Below are 26,532 nucleotides of genomic sequence, written 5' to 3'. Positions count from 1 at the left end.
CAGCAAGTCAGCGCATCATGAAACTGTTAGGGTGCCCCTATGGCAGAAAACATTTAGTTATTGCCCCAAGTACCATGTGACCTTTTTTGCCCTAATCTCACACCATACTTGAGCAGCCCGAATGCTCCTCTGGTGTGACCATAGGGCAAAAATGAAGTGTTTTTTTCTACCATGGGGGAATCCAATGGGCATCCTAATGAGACACTTGTATGCTTCATTTTTGCCCCATAAGGTGCCCTACAAGTGCCCTTATGGTAGAGAAAACATGCACCAAGAACAAAAATGAAGCATAGAAAATGTCCTATTAAGATGCCCTTTTGGATGAAAAACCGAAGGTCTTGTGCTACTAGAGTACTACAGTAGAAAGAAATGCACTTAATCTTGATATGGGTTTGTAGAGTAAATGTATACCCCCTTTCATTTGGTAACAAGTTTTAGTTTTGGCAGTAATTTGGTAAACTATGAGCCAGTACTTAAATGACAGTGTAGAGAAATGCATGGCCGGGCTACACTAAAACACCAGCAACAATTGCTGGGAACATGACTTCACAGAAAATACTACATAATGTTATAGGTATGAGTCTTTAGAGTAAGTGTATACCCCCTTTCATTTGGTAACAATATTTAGTTTTGGCAGTAATCTGGTAAACAATGAGCCAGTACTGAACTGAGAGTGTACAGAAATGCATGGCTGGGCTACACTTAAACACCAGCAACAATTTCTGGGAACGTGATTTTCCAGAAAGGACTGCGTAATGTTAAAGGTGTGGATTTAAATATGAGTATATAATGTGTAATTATATCCAACTGTATTAGTTACAAGAAGAAAAACGACAAAATCGCACTTCATTGCATTTACCCAGCTTTTAGTTTGAAATCCTCTAACCGGAAGTCTCCAATTGTTGCCAGCAACAATTGCCAGCTTCACGGAGCTAAACTAAACATTGGTTGCTATGTGATTCTGTGCCGTGATACTTTTCAGAAGAGCAGAAACGGCAGTAATGGCAAAAGGAGACAAAAAGAAAAAAGCTGACAAGTCGACGCCTGAGGGGTCTGTCTCTAAATCGGCGAATTGTTCCGCTACTAGTGTTGTGTCAGAACCACCACTAGACCAAGCAGCACCCGAAGACGATTCGGGTCAGATCACGAACGGCAGTTCAGCCTCCTTGTCTTCCCAACCACCACTCCATGAAAACCCAGCCTCAAGTTGTGATGAGTTCTACGACGTGCCTGTTCTCTCTAGCATCATTGTCCAAAAGTAAGGGCTGCCAAGGTGATTCCACTAAATTCGTTGCTTTAATTAATGTACACCCTGAAAACTTTCATCTGCTGTGCTGGCTAAGATGACTAAAACTAAAAGGGAAAACTTGCAGGTACGAGGGTGAGAAGAATCGGGATCTTTTTCACGGAGAAGGTGTTGCATATTTTCAGGGAGGTCACGTGTATAAGGTACAGAAAACTAGCCATTGCCTTAACCATCAATAATAAACTACTGACAGAAAACCCTTGATACTGTTGATTTTTTCCCTAGGGTATGTTTTCAGAGGGATTCATGCATGGACGTGGTACCTACACATGGGCAGATGGGGTGAAATATGAGGTAGCTTCTGGCTAAAAGAATTCCGTTTTTAAAATAAGTCCTTCCAACAATAAATACGACTCGAATAGTAACGGATTTAAGTGCTTGGTGTCTACATGTTGCAGGGAGAGTTTGTTTTTAATATGCCAACGGGACATGGATCATACTCCTGGGTCGACGGGAGCTGCTATGAAGGCGAAGTGTGCAATGGCATTCGCCACGGTGTGGGAACATACGAATGTGCTAGAAAATCAGTCTCTTACAGAGGGGAGTGGAATCAGGGAAAAAGACACGGAAAGGTATTACCATTCTAGATGTAGAACAATAGTCTGTCTTTATTCACAAGTACGGTATCAAAACAGGACATATTCCCCTAAAAGCATGTAAACCTCTTTGACTCAACCTATTGCCGGGATAGAGTATTTTAATCTGTGTTCATGTGCAAAGAAATGTCACTTGAAATGCAGAGATTATGTTTAGTAACTTTTTGTATTTTTGCATTTTGAACGTAGGGTACAATATACTATAACCCTGAATTGACATCATGGTATGAAGGAGACTGGGTGAGCAATATCAGAGAAGGATGGGGAGTGCGACGGTATGTGGCCTAAATGAAACAAACCTAGAAAACACATCTTGATAATGAAGAGCTGTCTGTAGGTTTTGCATTTATTATATGATGTAACCAGTGGAATGTAAAATATATGATGATGTTGAAGAGATCACATATATATCTGTAATCTATTTTGTCAGCACTTTTGGGACATATTTCATCCTATTTCATATTAAGTGCGTAGCCTATAGTATTTTTTTATTTTCCACATCAGGTCTGCGAGTGAATATGGCAAACAAAAGGACCATCATTCCTGGACCTAATTGTACCTGTTAATAGAAAGGATTAGAAATGATTGAGAATCTATGTGGCAGGATGTACGTAGTTACATGGGAAATTGCATCAGAAATGAATTCAGTTTAGGCATTGCATAGCTATCTGCTTTGTGGGATTTAGATATGTATCATATTTTAATCATACATTTATTAATGGTTTAACAAGCATTTTCTGAAAATTGAAATGTGAAAACTTTCAGATCGTATTTGTCCAAAATAACTCCAGTAGTGGCTCAAAGCACACAATTAGATTTTTGCAAGTAGGCTGGAATAGGTTTTTAAGGGATGCATGCATGTGTTCTCCTTTTTTCCTTTTGAAGATACCCCTCTGGAAATGTGTATGAAGGCCATTGGAAGAACAATGATAGGCATGGACAGGGCAGGATGAAATGGACAGAGCTTGGTCAGCAATATACCGGCCAATGGGAAAATGGGCTTCAGGTAAATCAAACACTCAGGATCTCTCATCCAATTATGTTTCAGTGATAATGTAGGTATAACCTGTGTCTATTAATTTCTGTGGGTCACAGACTTCAAGTAGTCATTGCATGCAAAGGATATGTGACAAAGTACTAAACTATGTATAAAAAGTTCTGTAATTTCCACATGGTGAAACCAAATTGTATAAAATACCCTTAAATTGAAGCTGAGAATGTGCACTTTAACCATATGTTAATAGTTTGATTAAAAATCTAAAACTGTGGAATATAGAGCCAAATCAAGAAACAAACATTATGGAGGTCACTGTATATGATTGTGATATTCACAGCACCCCAGGGCCCCTTTTTAAACTCTTTAAAATTGGAACCAATGAGATGATCTCTGATAAACTGAATAATTTAAAATATTTATATTTTGCACGCTTACTGAATTTGGATTGACTGTTGATTCATACAACAGTCATACAGGGAACCTTGATTGTTCTTCTGTGCTTTGATACCCCTGTGGTTTTGCAGCATGGACAGGGGACACACACCTGGTTCCTGAAGCGAGTCCCCGGCTCACAGTACCCCCTGAGGAATGAGTACGTTGGGGAGTTTGTGAAGGGTGTGCGCCATGGACGGGGAAAGTTCTACTACGCTAGTGGTGCGCTCTATGATGGGGAATGGCAGTGCAACAAAAAACACGGCCAGGTAAAACTTGAGCAGCTAGGGTTCTTACATAGGTCTACACCATAGTGTAGACAGACACTATAAGCATGCACTTTGCATCGATTTGAGTTGATGAGATGTCTGTATAATTGCAGGGGAAGTTTAACTTTAAAAATGGGCGCATATTTGAGGGGGAGTTTCTTGATGATCACATGGCAGAATTCCCAGATTTCTCAATGGATGGTACCCAGACCCCTGACCTCAGTGGGATAAGAACTCAAACTCCTCCATGTGGAAAAGGTAAACACTATCTCAGCAGATTGTCGTTTTTAAATATCTTGAATACACACCTTGTATTGTTAAAGATAAAGGGCCGTCCCCTCTTATGTATAGCCATGGGCTAGAAAATGAGATACTCAAAGGTTTCAAGTCTCTTCTATGACACTCATTTTCTTTTGATTGTGATGTATCACGTTTGTATAACCATTATCGTTATGGTTCAATTTTATATTGCTGTGTAGTTTTTTAAATTAAATAATTGTTGATATTTATATCTATTTATTACATATTGTCTTGAATTTAGTCTGTCTGCTACTAAGTAAACGTCTGTTAACATTTTCCTGGTGGGAGTGAGTGGGATGATATCACTGGAACTCTGTTGGAGCATTGGGAGAGGGTGGAGATGATGCGATGGTTGGTGGAGAGGGCCAGTTTCGTGAAAATTGAAAAATTAAATGATAATAAAATCTATCAATGTAAATGTCAGAATTTAATGTTATGTGTTAAGCATCTTCGAAAATCAATCATGCTAGTTTTATGACAGAACAAATTATACAAAGTGTGTAAAGTTTTCTGTGTACTGTATGTCTGTGCCATTTAGGCGAACATCCCAGAAGTGGCAAAAGTTTAGGCAGTGGCTCATCATTGCTGGGGCCTGACATAACTTTAGAAATCCAGTGCTTACTTAAGAAACTCCCTGAGATGCTAAAAGATCTAGAGCTCAGACAGGTAAGCGTGAAAACAATTGTGTGCGGATGAAATTTCCTCATTTTACCGTAAAAGTGAGCCATACTACCTAAAGATGCTTAAAATGCATATGAATTACTTTATGTTTAAATGGCCAATTTTTACATGTGTAAATGACAACAATTTGTAATTAGTTGTCAAATTCCATATGACGCATCACTAGTTTAGTGTGTGGTGTTGTGCATAGTATAACCACTAGCTGTGTAATTCCAATCAAATAGTAGCGTTACATGTACTAGAGAAAGTGCAGCAAATGGCACAAATAGTACAGCATAAGGCAATTAGTACAATGCACCAGATTTATATTTCTTGCAAGCCAAAAAATGAAGTCATAATCAAATATCAATATTGGACTGGCATTCTAACAATGTACTACTGCAATTCTATATTGAAAAAAGCTTTAATGTAGAGAGTCTAACAATTGACACTGTACTGTACTCTCCTGACTGAAGACAAAATGGTGTGCCTGGATGAGCTGAATGCCCTTTCCTCATCAGATGTTCTTACATTTTTAACAGAGTTTCAATAAAGTCAGGAAAAATGTTTTATTAAAATGTCAACAAACTCACCAAAACTTTGTTAAAGGGGATGCTAACCAGAGAAGAAAAAAAATAATGGTACGCTCCCCAGTTCTCTGTTGAAGCAGTTGTAAATTATAGACACTGCGGGAACGATTATATAAATGTATGAATAGTAATAAAAAAAACAAACAAAAAAACAACAGCCCTAATTTTGATTGTCATGTCATGTATTGAGCCTGTGAGGCAGTGCACTGCTGAGGAAAGTTTCCCCATGCTGTGCTCAGCCTTGGATGATACAGTTGTGAGTGCAGGTATCTGTGCCCTGTGGCAGGTGGAGTTTGCTGTGCTGAGGCACATCGCGGAGCTGAGGACAGTCTACAGCTTCTACAGCAGCCTGGGCCATCCGCAGTCCCCGGACAACACCTTCCTGCTCACCCGCATGCAGTTCTGGCGCCTGCTGAAGGACTGCAATATCCATCACCACGGGATCACTCTGGCTCAAGTGGACAGACTCATCAGCGGCAAGTGCACTCATGAGTTAGCAGTCCTGAGGGAGCGGGGGACTATAGAGAGACATGCTTCTCTGTACTAAACCACAGGCTGTAGCTTGCCACTTACTGCCCTTTTATTTTTTATATGTATTTGTGTATTCTGACTTTTTTCATTGCAGAAGATGTACCCCCAGAAGAGGTCCACTCTCCATTCCGTACTATGCTGCTTAGAGAGTTTGTCAGCTGTGTTGTGGTCCTCGCTTATCACATCTATCACCGGGAGATTGAGTAAGCTAAGCTTTTTCCTTTAGAGGAATAACAATAGAAAGAGTGGACAAGTTGTAATGAAGTGTAGGCTGTGGATGCTCATGTCTTGTTCCTGTTGTTACAAAGCTCATTTATGTTTAACCTGTATAGGCATTCCAAATAGTCAGAAGTCCTGTTATGCGTACAGGAAAAAAGGACGATTTTAATATGCAGATACAACTTTTGTGTCTGCATATTATTTGTATATTTAACCCTTTCTCTGATATAGTATCTCTGATATACATCCACTTATATTATAGACTTATAGTCTATATGATATTATAGACTAAATATTAATAGTGACAATACTTGCGCTGGACATATACTTGACGTTAGTACATTCATTATTAGTTGAGGCATCATTTTTAAAATAATGAACTATTCCTAGTGATATGACCTGTCTATTTTGTTATAATCCATTGGATTGTTGGTGACCTCCCATTTCTTGCATTGCTACACAAATGATCTGCTTTTAGGTCATCTAATAATGTGCTTGTGGCCTGCTTCACCAAGCTAATGAGAGAGAACATCATTCCAAATGCAAAAAAAGTAAAAGGTAAAGCATTCACTGTCCTTTGGAGTGACCATTCTTTCAGATGCTGAGATTTTAAAAACCACATTGCAATTATTTTTATCATCTTCTGCATGAAAACCAAACATTATCGTAGGTGCTTTCCTCTGCAACCCCATGTGTGCCATGATTTCTACAAACTACACTGAGAAATGCTGGGAGATATACCAGAGCCTGTGCACTGGCCTGGATGGCAGAACCATGACCATGAGGCATTTCGTTTGGCTGTTAAAGGTACCTGTGCACGTCTGGGTGTCTAGTTTGTGTTGTGAATGTACTTGTAGTTTTTCAACTCAGTTTGTGGCAAACAAGCACATACTTAGTCAACAGCAATGTGACTGGAGTGTAGTATAATAGTTAGAGACCTGGGTTGCAGGTTTGAGTTCCAGGTAGGGCGGCACCATTGAATCCTTGAGGAAGGTTCTAAACCTGAATTTCTTCAGTAAACATCCAGCTGTATAAATTGATTATTTGAATGGATGAGTTGCTTTGGATAAGAATGTCTGCTAATTGTGTGCATGTGTTGAAGCAGAATGTAGAAAATATAATTCAGGGTCATTTTAGATGTCAGTTTATTTACAACATTCACATGGATACATGATATCAATATGTTAGCAGTGTTTTACTATATCACAGTATTGTCATTGATATAAGGTTAATGTGCTGGTATGGACAGGATCTTCATCTCTATGATGATGAGCTGACAACAGGGAAAGTTCTGGAAATCCTTTCTGCAGAGAATCCCGCAGCTTATGATGTGTGTGCCACTAACCTGGATCTGGAGGTGAGCCCTGGCTGCCTCTGCAACACATCTCACTTGGACTGTTCCTGCCAGATACCTAAACAGGTCTAGATCAGCACCTCAGTACACTGAGGACATAAATGGGAAGAACCTGTACAGTACTTCCTTCTCTTTGTAACAGAAACATGCGAAAGCTTCCACTGTGTGTAAATGTAAAAAGGCTTAAAAACAACTGAGAAACAAGACTTGAAAAAGACTAATAATTTATTTTAAAAGCGCCAGCAGTACAAATGATAATAGTGGCTCCCCTTCCCCTGTCCCTGCTGACAGACACCTAAAATAGGCTGAGCCAATCAGTTGCACCTGGGTTTCAATTACACTAACAAGTGAAATCAATTAACAATCAAACACAATCAACTAAACAATTAAACACAATCAATTAAACAATTAAACACAATCAACCAACAACCAACAAGCCAGTGAAGGGCCACTTCTTCACAGTAAAGAAGGCATTATGTCAGAAGAATAAAATGTATCTGAGGAAAGTGCTGAGTGTTTCCTGCTTACAGATGACATTCCTGGAGTTCTTTGAGGCTTTGCTGGGCTGTGCACAGGTGAAGAGCTCCCAGTCACTCAGGTCCCGCTGTGAGAGCCTGTCAGAGACCCACAGGCTGGCGGAGAGCGTTAGGATGTCACTGGGACAGGACTGCAGAGACAGCCCGGTGCTGGCTACGCAGAGGAGCTCGTCTGTGGTGAGTCCCGCTGTCCACCCTGCCTCTCATCCAAAAGTTCCCCGACAGTTTTATTTGCTGACTAATGAAACTGAAATGCTGACTCCTATCGCTTGGCAGAATGCCACTAGAGATTTTATGTTCTAATATTTCCGTTCCTCTAATATAAAAAGCCTGATACAGTTAACAGAATTTATGCAATTGATCCTCTGCAATGTACAGTGCAAGATAGGTACAGACTGACTGAGTGCTTTCTCCTGTGGACTCCACAACCCACACTTTGTTTTATATGAGGATCTGAGCCAACATTCACTTCATCATAACACAAAATGTGTTTGAACAGACAGAAATGTAATTATTATATATCTAAATACAAACTAACATGAAGGAGCTGAGAAAAGTCTGGATCCCACCCATACTCCAGAGAGGAGCTATAGGCATTTATGTTCCTGTAAGAAGTTATTTTTCCGATAAAGTTCCCTTTATCGGAAGAAATGTACATTTTCAGTATGTGTACATATTTATTGTCCTGTCTCATATACTCAACAAATTCCAGTATTCAAACTGATGTGTGATGATGGTGTGATACCATTTGGAAGTATATAGTGCAGTAAGCAAAAAAAGAAACAGTTCTGTTCTTCATAGATGGCGAAGTCTATGGAGATGCTGCAGTCGTCCACATCTGAAGAGAAGTCAGCTGTTAACCTCAAAACTCAAACAGAAGGTATATTTACATAAGCATGGTTAGATATGAGGCTATTCTCTTGAGATGTAGTGTTTCTGTGTTTCAGGTGTATACAGTATATTTATACATCCATGTGGTGAATGTTTCAGTAAAGGCTTTTGTCTCATTGTGTTCTGTTTGCGCATTTAATGTTCTGTATTATTTTGTTGTCATTGTGTTTTACTGTCATTCTCAGTGTGCATGTTTGTGTGTTTATGTATGCTTTGCGCGTGTGTTTAAGATGTTGCCAGTGATTTCGTTCCCCTGCCGGTGGGCTCACCCTCAGTAGAGATGGAAAGCCGTGAGAGAGATTCTCATGGGAACACTGAGGTACAATCACTGCCAGCAGTGGATAGACAAACAGCCAGCTCCCCGCATTCTGCTGTTACAGGTACAGCACCAACAGCTCTTTACCTCCATAACACAAACTCCCACAACGTACGTACAGCACTCTTCAAGTCCCCAGCTGTTCTGGTGAGCTGTTTTTTTTCTCTGCAAATGTAACGTTCTCATCTGAATGTGAACTATTTATCCATATTGTTGGTTGAAATGATTTTTGGTAAGTGTATATATTGGTATGTTACATTTTACAGTTTAAAGCAGAAGCTAAACAGGGCCTGAATAGAATGGTAGACCTCCAAGAGAAGCGTCGTTGAGCCCCCTTCCTTCTGACCAAATTGAAATCCAATGCCCCAGCACAGTGATGTGCGCACTGTGCAAGATTCTGTCCTTTGGATAAGAAGTCAAACAGAGGGCCTGACAGTGCACTGTGGCCATTAAAGATTCCATCATGCATTTCAAAAGAGTTCTCTGTTGACCTACTTGGTTAAAAAAAAAATTTCTTGGTAATTCTCATTAATACATTTCATACTATGAAATAAAGAGGACTTGAAGTACTCTATCTTTACAGAAATCTTTTGCAAAACCAAGTTACAAAAAGGTGCATTGGTAAATATTATTATTCCTAAGAATTTATTTAATCAGATCTTTAATGTGTTAAATGTAGCACATGTTCAACCCACAACAAAGAAAATGTACGAAGCCCTTCCTCAAACAATGATGCCACCCCGGTATAACTTTCCCACATTATATGTGGAGCAAACTGCAGGCTACAGTTCACTCTGATTTTTAAGTAAAGTCTTAAATATTAATATTGTGACTTCAGAAATATTGAGAAAACAATAATGTATAGCAACAAACAAAAGCAATTTTTTTGTTGCTATTACAGAAAATGATTAAATTCAAGACATTTCCATTCACATAATAATAACGAGAAGATGGGGAGATATATCCCAGTGGCATCCTTTTTCCTTACCTCCTGTGCTGACACAGAAGGGAGATTTAGATTTGACACATGAAATGTATGCCACCTGTATGCCATGTCACCACAGTCATTCTGAGAGTAAGTGAGAGCATACCATATTATGGTTTTGGGGTGTTCCCATTTTACACCTCAAATTCTGCCAAACCAAATCAGGAATACACTATGATTTGTTGAACGTACAGTACATGTCCACTAGAGGCCAGTACAGCACTACCTTTGTATACTAAAGGCACAGGAAGGATCAAATCTGTGCTCGGTATTTGAAGAAGTACATACCCGTAATAGGTATTTTAAGGGGGTAATATATCTGTAATAGGTATATTGAAGTACATATCCTTAATTGGTATTTTGATAGGGTATTATATCTATTAGGTGTATTGAAGGGTAACATGTATGTGATGTGAATATTGGGTGATACATCTTTAACAACTATATTAATGATAACATATCTTGGTGACATCAGGTGTATTGAGAGGTGACGTCTTTAAGTAGGTGTACTGGAGTGGTTACATATCTTTTAAAGGTATACTGAAGAGGAAAGACTTTTCATAGGCATATTAAAGTGAAGAGGTTGCATATCATTAATATGGTTTTAGAAGGGTGGAGAAGGTACAGTATATTGAAATAGACAGGGTTTTTGTTCGGTATGCTTAGAGAACATAAGTGTGTGCCCCTCCCTCGGTGTTCCCCAGGGCCTGCTGGAGACGGTGTAGAGGAGGCTGAGAGCGAGCTGGAGCGCTGGATCTGTGCGTCTCGGAGGTTCTTCGGCGAGGCCCTGTTCCCTGCTTACGAGCGCAGCCTGCTGCTGAAGAGGGAGGGGCAGGAGGAGAGGCTCCGGAGAGCTGCACAGGCCAGGATCGCCCTGGCCAAGGCCCAGAGAGCAGCCAGGTACAGCGTTGCTGCTGCTGCTGCCGCCTCCTCATCATTACACACAAGCTTAAAATGGCACTACCAGTAGCACAATCAGTATCTGGGTGTCTCCATGAATAATTTCTGTGGTCATAGCTGGCATGTGTACAAGCTTGACTTTCCTTTAAAAATGATGACCAGCTTACTTGAAGTTGTATCTGCTGCAAGGGCCTTTCTTGATGTCTGATGCCAGTGTAGAACCTCAGTAAGGGAAAGTTTTGCAAAAAGCCTGAATGACTTTGCATATATATAAGAAACGTCCTTGCTGGCTGATGTCAGAACAGATTTAATTATTTCCTTTATGTTGGATATTAGAACAAACTGACTCTGTGGAGCCATAAGGTCAGTCAAGGAGTCTTTTCAAAGCCATTTCAGATTTCACCGGGCGGTGTGATATCTGCACCTGAGGCATAGAGCTCCGCTGCCTGTGCGGTCAGCACACCTTTAAACCCGCGTCTGCACTTTTTATTCGCTGAAGCTGTAGATTCCATGGGGGGTGGCGAGGGGGGGACGTCTGCGAGCACCGTGCTGACTGTAACCCCGTAGCTGCTCACCGTGTTCCCCTGGCAGACTCAGAGAAATGTCTGAGGCAGAGGAGGAGCGCCGGAGGGAGGAAGAGGAAGAGGCAGAAAAAGCTGACGCCCAGGAGGACAAGCCCAACCCGCCCCGGTCACCCACGCTCCCCACCCCTGTGGCCTCCGTCACCTCCATCTCCGAACCTAAGCTGTCCCGTGTTGCCAGTGGGATCAGGAAGAAGAGGTAGAAAGGTGTATACCATGACCCCATGTCTGTTTTTATGTCTGCATACTCAATTACAATACATAATCATAACCAATGTAGCAATTTTAAATATTTTCTATTGTCCTATTATAAAACCTTTAGTCACAGCTTTACTTCAGATGGCTTTTAGTTCGAGAAGTTAAAGATTATACGGCCTCAGGTCAAACTAAGGGCTTAACAATCAACTCTGAATTACAATGACTGACGTAAACTTTAAAAACGGCATACAATATGGTGAATTGTTACACAAGCTAAAATTGGAACGTTTGGGAAAAATTGCACATGACCCAACTGCTCTTTGTGTTCATGTTCAAGCCACGTTACAAGAATTCAGTTTGTTTAAACAAATCCCTGAATTATTACCAAACAAGATTTTTATGTGCAGGAACATGTAGTGAAAGTCCTGCATTTGTCCTGAATACCTAGAATCTTGGAAATTTGCTTGTTTACTTATAATTCATGGTTGCAATTAAATTTTGGCTGCAGCAGTTAGTTAGGTGAAGGTTAGTTAAAATAATTTTTGAAGGATATGACAGTGTGAAAGTGGTACAGTGATATTACAGTGATTTCATTCATAAAATGACTTCAGTGCAAACACTCCAGAAAATTCTGCCTTTGTTTATTTGGAGCATTTATGAGAAAATTGATTGAAGTATAAATTATTAACGTGCCTGACTGGGGTGCTGAGAGGACAACACTGTTAAAGTCCATCATTTCCAAATGTCAAAAACAGGCTGATAAATACAGTCCTCAGATGGATAATATTACTAGGAAGCAGCTCATCACCCTGAACGGCTTTAACAGGAAACTAAAGTAGTCTCAGAAGAATGAGAAAAAGGTTTCATTTTTCATTTCAATGTGAATTTCATTTTTCTGAATTTGGAAGAATTTTAGAAAAAAACAACAATGATTGAGTAGAAGAAACATGGCGACAAAGTCACTCAAAGGAAAATGATAATACCTCAGTTTATTGAAGTCTGGGTTGTTTGAAGACATGATGGCATTCCAAAGAAACAGGACAGTTGAAGCCAAAAACAAAGAAACAAAGTTTGTGCATGTCCATGTAAATGATCTAAATGCCACTGTGATCTTAAATAAAAATAAAAAACAGGAAAAAAAACAAAACTTTTTGACAGTTGTCATTGTAACTTGAGACATTTATATACAATTGAAAATAAAAGTGAAGTTTAATTTACAGTAAAATTCTGATATTACAGTTAATTACAAGGATGAAATACAATTTATTGGTTAATAAAAATCTAAAAAATTGCATGACGTGATTTTTTTTAACAATGCAATTATTGCATTACAAATTATGCTGTTTTTGCCATCAGCATAGTCGCCAGTTCTTAAATAGTGTTGTAGAAACAGTTCATAGCTCTTTCAAGTCATCGCATTCAATTCCAGTGTCCCCTTTTAATCCAGGAAGAAAATATTATTGAATTGTGTTGCACAGAGTCTCTTCACTTCTTCTGTGAGGCAGAAAGAAAGAACACACGTTTAGCTTTGATATTGTCCCATTCAATCAACATTCATCCTCAACTTTGAACTGAATGTAAATTAAAGTGTTATACTCTTTCTTCACAAATTCAGTTTGACAAGTTTTAAGTAAGCAAGTTCAGATTGCTGAACGTACCAAACTGTAAAATGTACTTAAGTCAAGGTTTAGGACAAAAAAGAAACTTAATAATAGACACAGCTTTCAAAGAGTAAAGTGTATGGTGTTCAGAACCAAATTAGGGTAAATTCCAGAAGCTCAGATTGATCTGAACGATTGATCAATTGAAACCATTTGAATTAGTTTTATCACATAAGAACTGGAATTGATCTCATAATTGCAATTCAATTTGGACCTGCCCCAGCACTGCTATAGAGCCCTGCTGGGTAATTAGAAGATCTGGTGGCTAGAGTGGGACTGGAAGGGAAACTGAAACTGAAACCTGGTGTAATTCACCGGGGTGGTGTATTCCTTTAAATCATGTAAGAAGTAGGGCCAGTGAGGGACACTGAACACAGCCTGCTACAATAATGACATGCTAATGTCAACACATCCTGCCAGAGAAGGCTAATCAAGTCTACATAGCACCTCAACAAACTTCATTCAGTTATTCTTTACCCACTTACCCAATTTTACAAAGTACAGTTTTTTTTTTTAGATTTGGGACCTAATCGCTAAGTAGAAGTGAAAGTATGAGAGAAAATGCTTTGTTTTTAAATACTCCATAAGCAGTACTGTATGGAGAATGATGTTTATACAAATGCATTTTCCCCTCTCATCTTGAATATAGAAAATGCTGACTTACCGTTCACTTCGATCAAATTGGCATTCTTTTGATTCAAAATGACATACAGTTCCCGCTGGTCAGACTTCTTGCCAACAACCCAGTAGTCAGTCATTGCCTTCACAATGATTTCCTCATCTTCATCGACCCTACAGAGCGACGCAGGAACGTGAATACAGTGGCTCAGTCGCGACCAATACGACGTGCGTCTCAGTCACAGTCTCATCCTTACCGGGCAAAATCGCAGTTGATGTCCCCCAGGATCTTCATGAGGTCAGGGTGCACGGAGGTCAGGGACACGCTGGCTGTCTTGCGCATGTGGATGGTGCTCTTCTCCGCCAGGTTCATGTGGTTGAAGTAGATGAACTTGAACTGGGGCTCCTTGTCTGGCCTGCGTACAGTGAGAAAAGCCTGTAGTAAAGCTTCTCATCCAGCCCCACCATCTCCTAGTATGGCTTCAGTTCACTTATCTGATGGCGTCTTCTCATTTGGAAAATGGCCCTGAAATTATCTGTAGCTGTGAACATCTTTGAATATTTGCCATGCGCATATTTGCTATGTTCATCTTTGCAATGTGGGACAAAGTGTACATTCACTCAGATGTGCAATAAATCTCTGCCAAAAACAAAATCTTCCCCATTATAAGCTGAAAAAGCATTTGCCAATACTGCTTTAGTACATATGCATGTGCAGCGTAAACAGAATAAGTCTATTTTGAGCTTATAATTACACTGTAATAGGTATTCCTGGTGACCTAGTACATATATAAACCAAAGGGGAGGTAGTGTGGAAATGAAAGTAAACGTGTCCTGAGCACTACAGTCCGCTCTACAGGACTGCATTATGGATGAGTTCCTGCCCTCACTGGATGATCAATGCCATTATTGTAGTGAAGCAGCTGAAATTTTTATGACACTCATCCTGACAAACACTATCAAGTGACTTTCACATGGTGCGATCAAAGTGCAACATACAAAACCAGTACATTAAATCATTACATGACATAACATTTATTCGGCAGACGCTTTTATCCAAAGCGACATACAATAAGTGCATACCGAAGGTCATTGGAACAACTACAAAACACAGGTCTGATAAGGTACAATACTTATTTTGTAACAGTAAATCATCTCTTGTGGCAACATACAGATCACCTCCATCTACCTCCTTTACGTACATCACATCAGTTTGTTATCAGTGGAGGATGGCACCAGCATTAAAATTTCATACAGACTTAATAAGTAAGGTGAGCCTGCACTTTGTAGGAGTGACAGTGACAATGAAAGCATCAATAATGGAGCTCCTGATAACGAAGGAGATACCCTCTGAACTGCTGTATCTGCAACTCTCTGCAGCTATAACACATACTAATACCTTTAACTTGCATAATAATTTTAGTCAGCATTCAGGTTATTTGTCAAGTTGTGGATTATACGCGAGTCAAATCTTTGTGGCAAGACCTTGGGTCGCTACCTGCTAATCCACAGCAATCTTGTGCTGTTGGGAGCGCAAGCTCAATAGGTTGCAGGTTTTGTTATTTTTTTATATTAGTTTATATTTGTAGTGACATCTTTTGGTACTGTGATGCGCTGTACATTTCGTTGGGAAAATCTGAGAGGAGTGGCAGGATTGGCACTGACCCTGATATCCGGCGATTGACGTTGTACTGCTCACATATGTCCGAGGCCAGCAAGGTGAGCTGAGGGCCGACCAGGCCGTCCAGCTGCTCACAGAACTCCCGACTCAGCTCCACCGAGGCTGCGGACGACAAGAGGTTGACCGCGGGGGAAACCAGACACTGCTCACCCCACAAATAAACACATCAATACTGCCCTCCCCTCCGCACTGTCAGACTGGCCAAATCAGGACAACGGCTCAGCACAACATCACCATTCAACAGGACACGTACCGCTGATCATGAAACAGACCGCTGCACTCATGGCCTAAAAAGGAAAACAATGCGGTTACTGTAAAACCAAGGACCACTTCTCGCATATTTTAAAACGGATCAAAGCAATCATTTCTTGTAAAAGTTGATCAATAAGATGATCGTCCTCATTGCCATTTTAACACTTAGATTGAGGATTTGGATTCACCCCAGTTACAAACACTAACCAAATAGTACTTAAATTTGTTACAGCTGTGCTGCAGTTAAAACTGTGGAAATAACAATAAAGGAATCTGCAGGTATAGAATTTTACCGCTGATAATATAAAAATGTATTGAAGTCTACACTTCAAAACTCTACATTAGAATTCTAGTTCAAGAGATAGAGAACACAAGTCTGCATATTCCCTCATTTTCAATCTGAGACTAAATATATTTATAATAAAAATCTGTTGGTGTCATTATATACAGCTCTCAATTCTCATAAAAAAAAACTCGTATTTTTTTGTTACCTTGTAAACAATCAAGTGAAGTTCTTCATAGCCATCCCCTGTGTTCACAAATATTCTGGGGAATCTGAATTTTGCTTCAGGATCTTTGAGGTTAGAAGGTCCTGTCAGGAACCTGTGAGAAAGAACATGACAATGTCAATGAATCACACATTGCAAACACCCTGAACATGTTTAACAAACCCTTCCCAACGGTTTTGAATTCTGTGAATAGCATAAACCTACCAGAAGTGAAGTTATACCTCTTCCCAGAATCATCTAAATGTTTTTTTTTTTTTTTTTTTTAAATCATGCACATACATTTCTACTGAATGTACAGCTCTAAAGTTTTAATTATTTTTTTGTATTTTGTACACTATTCAGTCAATTTTTCATTATCTAGAACTTGGAACAGCTTAATGTAATGCCTACAATACACTACACAATACTTGCTACGATTCAGCTTCCGCAGACAAATTTTGATAATGGGAGAGAAACCAGTTTTAGCTTGATTGGGGCGGTGAAAGACCAGTGATTTGGAGACCATTGTTAATCGTGAGAGCGTGTCACATATGAGTCATCTGAAACTCATGTAATGTATGGGAGACATAACCAAACTTTTAAAAATAATTGCAAAATTATTTCCGGAATTCGAAAAATGTTGCCTCAAGGGAAAAAAATGTTGCCGCAGAAGGGGAAACACATAAAATGTAGTTATAAAAGTTAGCAATGGGTAGCACACCAAAAACAGACACACCATTGTAACCAATTCCAGTACTACAGCTAGTAGGGTTTGTTCCAGTCCCAGTCCCCTGTAGCATGTACAGCAAAGAGTTCATTATTTCCAGGAATGAGCAGCTTGTGCTTCAGCTATTTTTGGCCATTCTTTCCTAAAGCAAAGACAACCATGTCACACAGTTCATGTAGTCTCTGGCTTCATTAAATTTCTTTTGCTTCCAAACATGGATCTCATGAACTGAACCATACTCAGACAACGTAATGAAGCTGCCAGTTTTATTCAAAAGATTCTGAGGCCACTGGTGAAAAGTATCTGTACTATTGCAATTCCCAACTCACCCGTTTCCCTGATTGCCGCACTACACACGACTTAACACTATCTGTACCAATAACATTATCCATCATCAATTATATCTACTAAAGACCTGGCTCACCCCATATGAATAAAAATAAATATTTTCACAGAAAAAGAAGTGTTTCTAGCAGTTTCCTAGGGTTCAAAGAGGGCAGAATGTGGAGAGTTGTCCTCTCCCCCAGTGGTTCACGTGGTTGTAGTGGACCTGAAGTGATGCTGAATGTTTGCAGTCACAGCCTCTCCTGCTCCCCTGCCCTTGGGCCAGACCATCATCCTGTCACACTATCCTGCCGTACAGTCCTGGGTGTCAGCTCGGGTCTGCTGTGTCCAATTTCCTTCCTGCCGCCAGTCACTTCTGAGCCTTCCGGGGTCACCTCTCATTTGCACAGGAGCTACAAATGGGCTTCCCTGCCTCCCCTAGTCTATTCCAGAATGTCAAGGGGTCCTTCTTCAGTGCTGCCATCCTTTACAGCGATTCATAATTGGGAACGCAGGGAAAATCCCTCTCAACTCATCTCTAAAAATAATCTGCAATGCTCATTACTGCCAGTCCAGTAAGAGTGCAGTGTGTTTGGACACACAGTGATAGGTCTGTGTTTAAAAAGCTTCTAGCGGCTCAGGATCAGACAGGTTTTTTTTTCTGTGGCTTACTACCTCAATTAATTTACTAGCAGTTTCCACAGTCTAAGAACTTAATTTCTTAATTTCATTTTTCATTTACTCAGTTTAATTTTGCCAGAGAAACAGTGGTTGAATTGGAAATAAGATGATGTCATGATTAAGAGTGCCCTTTTAACAAAGGCCAGCAGACCTGTTTGAGAGAAGGGACAGATGTGTTCTTACCTCCCATAGTGCAACAGATTCCCAGCTACCTCTGGCCTCAGTGGAGAATCTCTGCCTGCAAGCTGGCCCCAGAAACAGGAGTGTTAATACACCTTCCCCTGCTGAAATCACCAGCACTATGGCCCTCATTTGGTTTATTTACTAGTATTACACACTTAACAATACACCATTTAACAGAGATTATTTTACAATTATTTGTCATTCAATACAGATGAAAAGATCTACACTCAGCCATTAAGTCGCTAAGCTTATGACCACGTAATTTCTGCAATTATATATACCTTACATTGTTATGTGGAAAATTAATTAACACAATTTTAATAATAAGCAGGGCTACTGGAGTTCTCCCACCACTCTGCCACCTGCACAGCAGCTGAAAGCATGCCCTCTGGGACATGGGTCTGACACCCCTGCTCTGCTCCAGTTTCCACATCATAGCCAGTGCCTTTTTCCACAAGGCTAGCCATGCAGTGCAATACAGGAGAGCTAGTCTCAGAACCTAGACGAGGTGATCTCAATGCTCCTGTCATACTTAAAATAGCCCAGACCTGAGCTAGCGACGTCTAGGCTACTTGGCGCAGCTTGCACATGGAGTACATGTCTTTGCTCACTGAGCCCCTCCAGAGCCCATTGCGACCCACACACTAAAAGCATGTTACTAGTTTTCCTAAATGACTTCAAACGGGTTCATCAACACCAAAAATGAGTGCCTTTTTGCCTCTGGTATAGTGGTATTGGTGTGTACAGAGTGCAGCCGTGGTGTATCTAGCATTTCTCTCTCACCTCTGGTTCAGAATGCCTGGGAAACAAGGATGTTGTCAGGTACTTGTACAGAATCCGCATGTCCTCCTGTTCCAACCCGCTCCTGAAACAGACACAAAAGATATAAAACCAAGTTACAAGTTACTCTGGATAAGAGACTCACTTACATGAATGTCATGTAATTCAATGTATTTCTTCCCCCAATTCAGTGTATTGAATCCAGATCAAGAGTCTTCCCTTAACACACTCAGACTTGAGTTTTCTTTTTGCTGTGAAAAGCTGAAAGTTGAAGTAACTGTACCAGATGAGCTGATCGTTGTAGAGGAACGCTGTGTACTTGATCAGCCGAAGGCTCTCCTCCACTCTGTTGACAAAGGACTGGATCTTCAGGTAAGTCATCTTGTCCAAGGGGAAGAAGCTGATTCCACCAAACACATCCAGCAAGTCACAGGAATGAAGGTGCAGTGTCTGGAGGTACTACAGAGAGGTTTGGACAAGAAACCGTCAGCGCATTTACCCATGATATTTCGTATTGGGTTCAGTGTTACAAAATTTCAGTGTTTTTTTATTTCTATCCTTTCATTCCCATTTTACTTTTTTATACCATGGTCTGGGCAATACTTGATTCTTACTGGCTGGAAGGTGTGTTAAAACCAGTTAACGCACAAGTAGTTCAGGTCATTTAATCACCATATGCTACCTGGCCTACTAACCAACCTATGTAACCATAGCAACATGCTGAAACTGTAGCAAGCCCAGTAAACAACTGTTATAAACTTAAGTAGTCATTGTCAGCAAAAAACTTTGTATTTTGAGGGAGAATTACCACAAAATATTAATGACCCCCTCCTTATATTTTTTGGCAAATTACCATGGTACTGTATAAGTGGAATAATCCCCTCCATGGTGTGCATTAAAGGGTTTGAATGCACTCCGCCTCCTTGTTGTGCGTAAAACCCCTTCAACGCAACACCTTGTCGTGGACTATCCCTAACTTAATCAGTGCCCAATCACAATCATCAGCCCATCCCACTGCGGCAACATGGCACCATCCTCAGCCATCTTGTGAGCGAGCAGACCAGTACCCACACCCTCAAACACTCTTAACAGCCAGATGATTTATTTCCTGTAACTCTGCAGTCTAGTGGTTGAGCTGTGCAGCTATTGCAGTGGAGGACTGCATGTCTTCTACAGCTGGTACAGGCAAGCAGCAGGCCATCATCCAAAAAAGTCTACTCAAACCATCCCTCACTCTGCAAAGCTATGGCCAGTTGTGCGTGATAGCTGAAATCTGAGCCACTAGCATGGTCAGGGTTTAATTCTGGACTGTGTGAAGTGCTATAGCTAGACATGCTACCCAGAGGACCCAAAAATTGCGTAATTAATTTTCTTCATAACATCAATCTTCTACATTTAAGGAATCAAGAGCTTTCCCTCAACTGGAAATGTATAATTCAGACCTGTAAGTAAGTAAACGTCTGGGAGAGAATGATTAATGCTCACACACCTGACACAGCTTTCCACACGAGGGAAACTGAACCCAGAAGACAAATCACATGTGTGTGCCGTAGATAGGTAAGCAAGACTTACCCGTTAAACAACTCTAGGTGTAAAATTACACAGAAGATTGCACTGTTGCCTTTGTAAGTTAAATAAGGAAACCTAGCCTTCCTACCCCCTACCCATGCACAAGAATCACACTATCAACTGTTAAAGTGTCTGATGCGTTACCATAATGTATCCACATGAGAGGCAAGTCCTCTCAGTCACATGTCAGGTGCAGTAATTAGATTGTAATTCTAATTTTCACCTTTTTCTTCAGCAGCCACACATGTCCCCATTCACAGTATGGTCACATATTCTTCCACTGAACGTTAAGCACACTTATGGTACACAGCTAGTTTCTCAAATGAAACCCATTTTACCCTGTAGAAGAACTTTTCAAGTTTCTGAGTGAGCAGCTCCACTCCACCAGCCTCCATGGCCCTGACAAAGGTCCCATTGAAGAGCTAAAAACCAGGGAGGGAGCATTAGGGCACATTCACAGCTGCAGCTAAACACAGCTAATTCAGAATGAATACAAAACATGCCTTTCCTCAAATGCCAAATTCTGTACATTTACAGAATGAATACTTAATCACATGAAAGTTAACTTGTTACCCGGAAGATGAGCTATTGGTAATGAGCCCAAAAAGCAATGGTAGCTTAGCATGCAGGTTGTCAGCATTTCCTTTGTGTTTCCAATAGTGCCAAGTAGTGTAAAATACTTGATGCTCACCTTGTACATACTATAGCACTGTTGTAATACTGCTCCATAAACAGTGTCCTACAAAACAGCAGAGAGAAAGGTGATTATCTGCAGTAGAACCTCTTACATCTCGGCAGTCCTTGCAAAATCATGCTGATTTACATGCAGATGTAACAAAAGAAATCAACTAATGATGGTTTTTGTAAACATCATAGATTACTCTGCCAGTTTACATACAGCCATCTCTTACAATCCATTGTCCATTTTACTCAGAAAAATTCTATAGACAGGCAAACTAACAGGTGACTACTGACACATAGTTGACTAACTCGGTAACCAATAAAATGTCAAATGAGTGTACTGCACATGCACTTCAGACAGCAAATGAAATACAAATACGTACAGTGGTATTCTAAACAATTGGGTGTAAACACAGTGAAACAAAGAAAAATTACATACGAGAATTTCTTCTTCCTGATACTCTATGGTAGGTGGTTTCCCTTCCTTATTAGGTTTTTCTACCATTGGGTTTCGTACCACCTGCAGGGGATTTGATGAGCAACTTTAGAAATACATTTCAGACATGAACAACAGGGTCAGGATATTTCCTCTGTTGTCAAATTATTCACAACTAGATACAGAGCAGTATGGCATGGCATCAGTGTGTATGTTCCAGCATTTTAAAAATGTGATATGCCTTATTGGAATCTAGTGACTGGTTACTGCATAATTGCACATGCAGTCACCAGTGAAAAGATTAGCCAAATATTTTATCATATTAAGGCTGCAAACAGAATCATGCCACTGAAGTGTTGGGAGACCCTGGACAGACACTTTTGCCCTCAGAATCCCAAAGAAAACTTTCCATCTACCCTGAGACCATCAAAAAAAGTGGCACTTTTTTCAGCCTAAAGAAGCACTGGGTTTCGAGTTACACATTCATAATGGAAAACTTCCAAGATTGCATTCATGTTTGAAAGCCATTATACTACACAAGGTCTGAATCCAAGAGGACTTTTCAGGTTTGAGAAATTAATTGGTTTAGGAAATGTGGAGCACAAAAAGAGATTCCAAATGAATAAATAAAGCACCATGACTATCCAGAAGTTTTCCTCTGGCTCGAAGAAAAATTGTCTGTTCTTCTGTGTGTGCAGAGATTTGGCAGGCTTTGATGGACAGAAGGTTCTAGAAGATGGAAAAAGGAAGGTTAATGAATAATTAAATTACAGCACATTGTAAATGACAGTCGACATTAATTACGTAGTAAGTAAAGTTAATTGCCAAAGTATAGGTCATCAAATCCACGCTTTTTCTTCCACAATTAAAACATGGCAGAGGTTTGCAAAAATTACTCCTCAAGACTCATAGGCAAATCTTAAAGCTCATCAGTTACTTTGCTATCAATTACTTTGTGGCTGATTACTCGGTCAACTTGGAATAATCAAATAATCAATTAAAAAAATCATTCTTTTGAAACACGGAACAATTTATTGCCATGAAAGGATTTCAACTCTGAGAGACATTCCAAACTCACATACACTTTCTAAGATTGCCTTTCATTAAAATAAATTCTATTATGCCCATCCACCCCCAAAACTATCCCAATCATTTTCATAAAGTAATCAGCAGCTTATGTTCTTTAACATGTTTTAAGGGAAATTATGAGGATCTTAAATTATGGTGATTAATCACCATGCCAAAATTCAAATTGATTGTCTTTCTGTAATCAGTGAATGAAACTGCTGTATCCCTACACCCCACACAGTTGACCTTACACCAAAACCACATTACAAAATGGTAGTTACTTCTTTTTCAGCATATCAAGCATCTTTTGTTGTACTGTATAAATTATATTCTAAATGTAGAGCAAAATGGTAAAATATGATTACCTGGTAAATTGTACAATGGCTTCACATAGACCAACATTGCGGATTTTCTCATTTTTCTCCACTTCACTAGGGTGGTAAAAGAGGATTTTCTTCTCTTCCTGTAAAAAGCACACGATTTGTATGCTTCAGTATGGTGTCAAGCAACAAAGAAATCTTCATGGAAGGAATTTATTGAAGCATAGGCCTGTTTCAAGAATTAAATTCCTGATCTTAACCCTTCCACGGAGCTGAAATGTATTATGGTTAAAAATTCAAAATAAACACACGTCTGTTTTACATGTTTTTAAATAAACATGCGCAAAAGTAAAAGAGCTGTACCTCGCCTTCACGTGGCCCAAATTTGGGATTATAGATGAAAAAATTCAGCAAAGATGGGGTGTACTGTTTCTCTTGCATCCCTGCAGCCATTCTTGGGCTACAAGTTAAGAAATCAGAAAGTTTAGTCATCTAAAAGTTAATCATTCTACTAAAATGATAAATTACTGTTGGGTGTTCTTCAAACAGATTTTGAATGACTGACCTGGTAGAAGCTCACCTTATCATTAGCATTAGTGTACTTTTGTTCTGGAATTCTTTCCAATGGTGGTAAGCCTGGTGAGCATGCCTTGGACTTTTGAATGCAAAGAACAAACCCACTTAAATGACAACAAAGAATAACAGTAAGGTTGGGCTGGGTTTCAATTTAAACAGGAATTCATGGGACAATTCCGATTTGAATCTCATGCAGTGGGGAACGGATCATAAAGTGGATGAAAATTGAAGCAGTGAAATTATGACACCGAGTTGGAACTCAGTTACTGAGTGTTCAGTATTGAGCCCAACAATGTTTGTCAGGTATAATTAACTTGAAAGGGAACACAGTTTGTAGTAAATAAGACAATGACAAATTTTACTTTTTTTATTCCACTGTACAAGCAAGACAGTTGATTGTATTTTAAGCGGGAGGTAAGTAATTTGCACATTCCAACTGAATTAAAGGAACTGACCCCAAGCCCTGGATAACAGAAAATGTGCGCATACAGTGGGACACATTTATAGAAAGCTTGGGACATTCAGTGAATATTTAAATCAGCAGATGAATAACCACATACTAGCCTATGTATTTATGATACCATCTGTGAATCACCCACGAAAACAGATTTTGATCAGTCACCGCCAGTCACCGGCCACTCAGGTATACATGCTATATTAGCTTATATTCTTCACGGAACAGCCTTAGTTGACCAAGGCAGTATTCCAAGTGGAATACTGTGACCATGCACAGTTTATACTTTCATTTGGCTACTGTTTCGCATTTCATATTATCGTCTATTTAAATGGCATACAAATTTTGTTTTGTATTCATTTAATAAAGAGTGAGATATAGCCATATCAGTAAAGAAACAAAGGTTGTGCAATATGAAAACATGCAATTCATTTTTAGCACGCCGCTAAAAAGTGGGCGTTATCAAGAGAGCTCGTTGTTTCGTGATATCCACTGTACAGAGCGTTACTGGCATCAATTGGATGGTTGTTTGTGGGACAGTGTGGCAGTCACCCAAATTATGGTGTAGTAATACACTCAGTGTTATTAGCGATCATTATTATTTCTAGACTAGTAACAAAATCCAGTGTGCACGAATTAAGACGGAATTTAGCAACCAAATTAGCTGGCAAGTAAACTAACTGGATTTGTGTAGTCTACTTTCATGTTAGCTGAAGCGGATACTCTAGTTCGGAATCACGCTGCGAATGTTTCCCTCACGAACTATTTTGTGTGTGATGATAAAGCTAACATTGTTATAATTCAACACTAGCGTTAGTCAAAACCAATAAATCAGCAAAACTGCCAAAGCTATTGTCAACACACAGTACTGTTAAGTACATAAACTGGCCGGTTACGTTATACACCTCTGCATTTAGCGAACGTAGTAAAATAGCTAACTAACGAAAAGTCGCTAGGAAGGCTTAAGCCGGAAGTAATTTGTTTCAGTAGCTAGCATTGAGGAGCATAATGTGATGGCAATACAAAGCATGCAAATCGAAATGATATGTTTTCAACGCATTTAATCTGGTTGCAACTGTATATCAAAAAAGCAAAAATGACTCATTTAAATTGAACTCATTAGTTAGTTACAGTGTCATTGGGTAGCGAAAGAGCTAAACGAAATAGGCAATCGATTCTGCTAGCCAGATTAGCCTCATTAGCAAACTGTACCATTTCCCCACTAGCATTAGTACTAGTAGTAGTACGGTAATGTTTTCTCAAAACGTAGATGTTCCAATACGACTTTTAAAGCTGGGTACATTACAATAAAGAAACTTACCTTTTAACGCATATCAAGTAATCAAACCGGATAGCTGGCGTCTTTTAAAAATAACTAACGATAGCTAACAAGTCAAGTCACAAAAAACACATCCTTCCTGTTCTTATGACAGTTGGCTGTGTTCCGCAAGAGGAAATAGTCGTGTGGGATCAACATATTCTGATAACATGGTTCCTACACAGCGAAATATCCACTGAACTTTATATAGAAATAGTAGGCTTTCCACTCGCAATTATTTTATTGATAAAGAGGGACGGTGGAATGTAGGCAATTCATCTTCTAAATGTTTTGGAAACATTTTTTATAATAAAGCCTAGTTTAATCCCTGATTAACAATTTCTGGATTATTTAAATGTAGCCATTTCTAATTTCTGTTATCAATTAAAAGCACGACTCATGTAGGTTTATCCCTGGCTTTGTAATCTAATTAATTTATAAGACAGCAGAGGCCTGGCCAGGTCAACACATTTGAATGGGGGGAAAGCATGCAGTCTGTTCACTACTTCACTACTTCACTACTTCTGTTAGAACTGCATAACATAATATTTTTTTCAATAATTTATTTTAATTATTTTAACGTAACTTAATTTATTTGAATTTTAACTCATGTATGTCAATGTTGCATACAACATTGCAATAGTATTTTTTGTCACTTAAATTTAATAGTGCTGTATAGCAGTGGATAATTATACATAATGAATTTTTGGCCAAAAAGGTTTGGCCATTCTACAGGAGAAGATCATTTTCAAGTTCCTGTTGACTGTATTTGGAAAGCCTGTGTTGTTTTCACACACACACACACACACACACACACACACACACACACATTACTTTAGTGAAATTGTTTTATTAATTATTATTATTATTATTTTTTATTATATTATTATTATTATTATTATTATTATTATTATTATTATATATGGGAAATTAAAATAATTACATGAATAATCAGCAAAAAACAAAAATTGAAGGAAATACAACATAGGTACTGAACCTAGATGTTACGTTAATCTGAATGTATGAATTGTTTGCTACTTAATATTTAGTAAAT

General features: G+C 39.4%; 2 protein-coding genes across 6 annotated transcripts; one reads left to right on the top strand and one right to left on the bottom strand.

Annotated features, from left to right (window-relative positions):
* Positions 1-901: 901 nt before the first annotated feature.
* On the top strand, positions 902-12,571 carry rsph10b (radial spoke head 10 homolog B). Of its 3 annotated transcripts, none has more exons than XM_035405455.1 (19): positions 902-1,258; positions 1,374-1,449; positions 1,532-1,600; positions 1,705-1,878; positions 2,092-2,177; positions 2,788-2,908; positions 3,424-3,600; positions 3,714-3,858; positions 4,439-4,566; positions 5,437-5,626; positions 5,776-5,884; positions 6,379-6,458; positions 6,571-6,707; positions 7,150-7,257; positions 7,785-7,967; positions 8,592-8,670; positions 8,912-9,061; positions 10,687-10,882; positions 11,474-12,571. In XM_035405455.1, exons 1-19 carry the CDS (start codon positions 1,002-1,004, stop codon positions 11,664-11,666), a joined length of 2,658 nt encoding a protein of 885 aa, XP_035261346.1. In that variant the 5' UTR covers positions 902-1,001; the 3' UTR covers positions 11,667-12,571. The 3 variants fall into 3 exon arrangements, with proteins under 3 accessions (XP_035261346.1, XP_035261348.1, XP_035261347.1); XM_035405456.1 differs by having other exon boundaries at positions 1,116-1,273; XM_035405457.1 differs by lacking the exons at positions 1,374-1,449; positions 1,532-1,600; positions 1,705-1,878; positions 2,092-2,177.
* Positions 12,572-12,631: 60 nt separating this feature from the next.
* Positions 12,632-25,625, bottom strand: ccz1 (CCZ1 homolog, vacuolar protein trafficking and biogenesis associated). 3 transcript variants are annotated; one of them, XM_035405458.1, is made up of 17 exons: positions 25,482-25,625; positions 23,711-23,810; positions 23,494-23,590; positions 23,176-23,273; positions 22,378-22,471; positions 21,746-21,826; positions 21,317-21,364; positions 20,964-21,047; positions 19,340-19,515; positions 19,060-19,141; positions 18,277-18,338; positions 16,365-16,476; positions 15,875-15,908; positions 15,606-15,723; positions 14,198-14,356; positions 13,987-14,114; positions 12,632-13,155 (listed from the first exon to the last, which is right to left on the bottom strand). In XM_035405458.1, exons 2-17 carry the CDS (start codon positions 23,722-23,724, stop codon positions 13,100-13,102), a joined length of 1,443 nt encoding a protein of 480 aa, XP_035261349.1. In that variant the 5' UTR covers positions 23,725-23,810; positions 25,482-25,625; the 3' UTR covers positions 12,632-13,099. The 3 variants fall into 3 exon arrangements, with proteins under 3 accessions (XP_035261349.1, XP_035261350.1, XP_035261351.1); XM_035405459.1 differs by having other exon boundaries at positions 23,711-23,785; positions 25,482-25,620; XM_035405460.1 differs by lacking the exon at positions 25,482-25,625 and having other exon boundaries at positions 23,696-23,790.
* Between the last annotated feature and the right edge of the window lie 907 nt (positions 25,626-26,532).

The sequence above is a fragment of the Anguilla anguilla genome, chromosome 2 (genome assembly GCF_013347855.1).
Source record: "Anguilla anguilla isolate fAngAng1 chromosome 2, fAngAng1.pri, whole genome shotgun sequence".
Lineage (NCBI taxonomy): Eukaryota > Metazoa > Chordata > Actinopteri > Anguilliformes > Anguillidae > Anguilla > Anguilla anguilla.
This window is presented reverse-complemented; position numbering and strand designations above follow the sequence as displayed.

Excerpts from the sequence above, each read along its gene's own strand:
- rsph10b (XM_035405455.1), top strand. The coding sequence starts at position 1,002 with ATGGCAAAAGGAGACAAAAAGAAAAAAGCTGACAAGTCGACGCCTGAG. Across the intron at positions 5,885-6,378 it reads ATCTATCACCGGGAGATTGA|GTCATCTAATAATGTGCTTG; the intron begins GTAAGCTAAGCT and ends ATCTGCTTTTAG. Across the intron at positions 6,708-7,149 it reads ATTTCGTTTGGCTGTTAAAG|GATCTTCATCTCTATGATGA; the intron begins GTACCTGTGCAC and ends TGGTATGGACAG.
- ccz1 (XM_035405458.1), bottom strand. Across the intron at positions 16,477-18,276 it reads AATCTGTTGCACTATGGGAG|GTTCCTGACAGGACCTTCTA; the intron begins GTAAGAACACAT and ends TCTTTCTCACAG. Across the intron at positions 14,115-14,197 it reads ATCAACTGCGATTTTGCCCG|GGTCGATGAAGATGAGGAAA; the intron begins GTAAGGATGAGA and ends GTCGCTCTGTAG.